The sequence below is a fragment of the Mizuhopecten yessoensis genome, unplaced genomic scaffold (genome assembly GCF_002113885.1).
Source record: "Mizuhopecten yessoensis strain PY_sf001 unplaced genomic scaffold, ASM211388v2 scaffold10953, whole genome shotgun sequence".
Classification (NCBI taxonomy): Eukaryota; Metazoa; Mollusca; class Bivalvia; order Pectinida; family Pectinidae; genus Mizuhopecten; species Mizuhopecten yessoensis.
In genome coordinates, this window is record NW_018408804.1 from 65,638 (window position 1) to 68,146 (window position 2,509).

The 2,509-nt window shown below is 36.5% G+C and overlaps 1 protein-coding gene across 5 annotated transcripts in view; it reads right to left on the reverse strand.

Moving 5' to 3' along the window:
• Window positions 1-2,509, reverse strand: part of LOC110464060 — a 36,797-nt gene that overhangs the window by 13,937 nt on the left and 20,351 nt on the right. For all 5 annotated transcript variants that reach the window (XM_021519079.1, XM_021519078.1, XM_021519081.1 and 2 more), the window contains 2 exons: window positions 1,995-2,214; window positions 966-1,066 (listed from right to left, as the gene is read on the reverse strand). In XM_021519079.1, coding sequence (XP_021374754.1) covers window positions 966-1,066; window positions 1,995-2,082 — 189 coding nt within the window. In that variant the 5' untranslated portion in view covers window positions 2,083-2,214. The remainder of the gene's footprint in view (window positions 1-965; window positions 1,067-1,994; window positions 2,215-2,509) is intronic.

Genomic DNA, 2,509 nt, shown 5'->3' on the forward strand with positions numbered 1-2,509 from the left:
GTCACCAGTGTAAAACACCTACACAAAACATGTCACCAGTGTAAAACAACTACACAACACAAGTAAACAGTGTAAAACACCTACACCAGTCATCAATTAAAAATGTCTACACAAAACATGTGACAAGTGTAAAGCACCTATATATAAACATGATATATGCATATAATTAATCTCCCTTTCTAACATATAATCCTACTTTAAAGCTGAGTTATCTCCCTTTCTGACATATAATCCTACTTTAAAACTGAGTAATCTCCTCTTTCTGACATATATACCTACATTATAGCTGAGTAATCTCCCCTTTTGATATATAATCCTACTTTATAGCTGTGAAATCTCTCTTTCAAATATATAATCCTACTTTAAAGCTGAGTTATCTCCCTTTCTGACATAAACCTTCTTTATAGCTAAGTAATCTCCCTTTCTAACATGTATACTTACATTATAGCTGAGTAATCTCCCTTTTTGGACATATATACCTACATTATAGCTGAGTAATCTCCCCTTATAACATATAATCCTACATATAGCTGAGTAATCTCCCCTTATAACATATAATCCTACATATAGCTGAGTAATCTCCCCTTCTAACATATAATCCTGCATATAGCTGAGTAATATCCCCTTCTAACATATAATCCTACATATAGCTGAGTAATCTCCCCTTATAACATATAATCCTACATATAGCTGAGTAATCTCCCCTTATAACATATAATCCTACATATAGCTGAATAATCTCCCCTTCAAACATATAATCCTACTTTAAAGCTAGTTATCTCCCCTTCTAACATATAACTTTATAGCTTAGTAATTCTGACATATATCCCTACCTTACAGCTGAGAATTGCCTCCCCTTTCTGACATATATCCCTACCTTACAACTGAGAATTGCCTCCCCTTTCTGACATATATCCCTACCTTACAACTGAGAATTACCTCCCCTTACTGACATATATCCATACCTTACAACTGAGAATTGCCTCCCCTTTCTGACTCAGATTCAGTTTGGCATCCAGGTTTGGGTCAGAGTACCAAACTTTCCATCCCTGCTCCTCAAACGTAGCTGTAACAAGATCATAAAAGTAATAAGGTCACAAGGTCACATGGTTCAGGTCAAAAAGACATCAGGTTCATAGAATAATGATTCCAAAAGGATTGAAGTGTCACAGGGTTACAGTGTGACAGAGTTGTTCAAAAGGTCAAAAGGTTACAGGAACAGTGCCACCATTTGTCAATAAAACAGAGCTTGTTTAAATGTTATCATTATTCAACCCAATATTTATCTTTTGTAACCTGCTTATATTACTTGTTAGACAGTAATGGTGCTTCCACCGGGGATTTAACCAGCAGTCCCCACCTTCCCAGTGCGCCCTTTCACCGATTGAGCTGAAGGAAATTTCCATTATAGCGCAAAGCTAGAAGGTGACAATGATCCTAAGTACATTTAAAACCTGTCACACTACTCCCCCCTTTTTAAATGTGTTCCCCGTCTAACACCACAACCACCAAGCTTCTAACTTCTTGTCACCACAGGGAGGGTTACAACAAACATTTGTAACACTGGAAAGTAGTGTGCATCTATTGAGTAATATTTTCATTTGATCTGCATCCTTCCACTGCAATGCATTGAGACAGCAATATAACAACATCTGCTATTGCAGCTTCATCAATCTCTATTGTGATGTCATCAATTCCATTGTTGTCGAGACTTAATTTGTTGTTTATAAAACAGGTTTTAAAAATATATGTAATGAATATTTAGGCAAATGTTGTTATGGTCCTATAATACACATTTCTATTGCTGACAAACTTACATAAAGCCCTACCGGGCTTGATTAAGTTTGGCATCAATAGCAATGTGTGTTGTGGGACCATAACAACATTTGCTAAAATATTCATTGCTTAATTGAACTATAAACCTTCAGCTGCCCTGAGTTGGCCTTCATGCAATTTTATTTTCGTGCTTGATTGTGTCCATGCTTATAACATACCTTTGATTCTTCTGACAAAGTCGATGTCCTTGATGTTGTAACTTATCATGACATCACACGTCACCTTTGACTGTAGGTTTATTGCCATTGTTATGTGGAATATCTAAACTGTTGTCGAGTTTGCTGTCAGGACTGTCGTGGCGATGGTTGTCGGAGTTATCTCTGGCACTGGTGTTACAGACAACTGTCTCAGGTACCCCAGTACTTGTTGGCTCGATCACTGAAATCAACATTAAAAATCAGGTTTACAAGTTCAGACAAAATACACAAAAGCTAAACGATTATACATTTGAACCACATGAGGAACACACCAAATTTGACTGAACTCCATAAATAATTACAAAACAGTGGTTCGTCAATTGACTAAGAATGTTTCAGTTTACAGTTGACAGACTACTTTTAGTTTTGTTGTATATATTGTATATTTTATATTGACCACATCTGAAACGAGTCCTTTCCTCAATGTGTATCTGATGTCACCAGGTAACACTGATGGTTCTAGTTGCACCTGATGT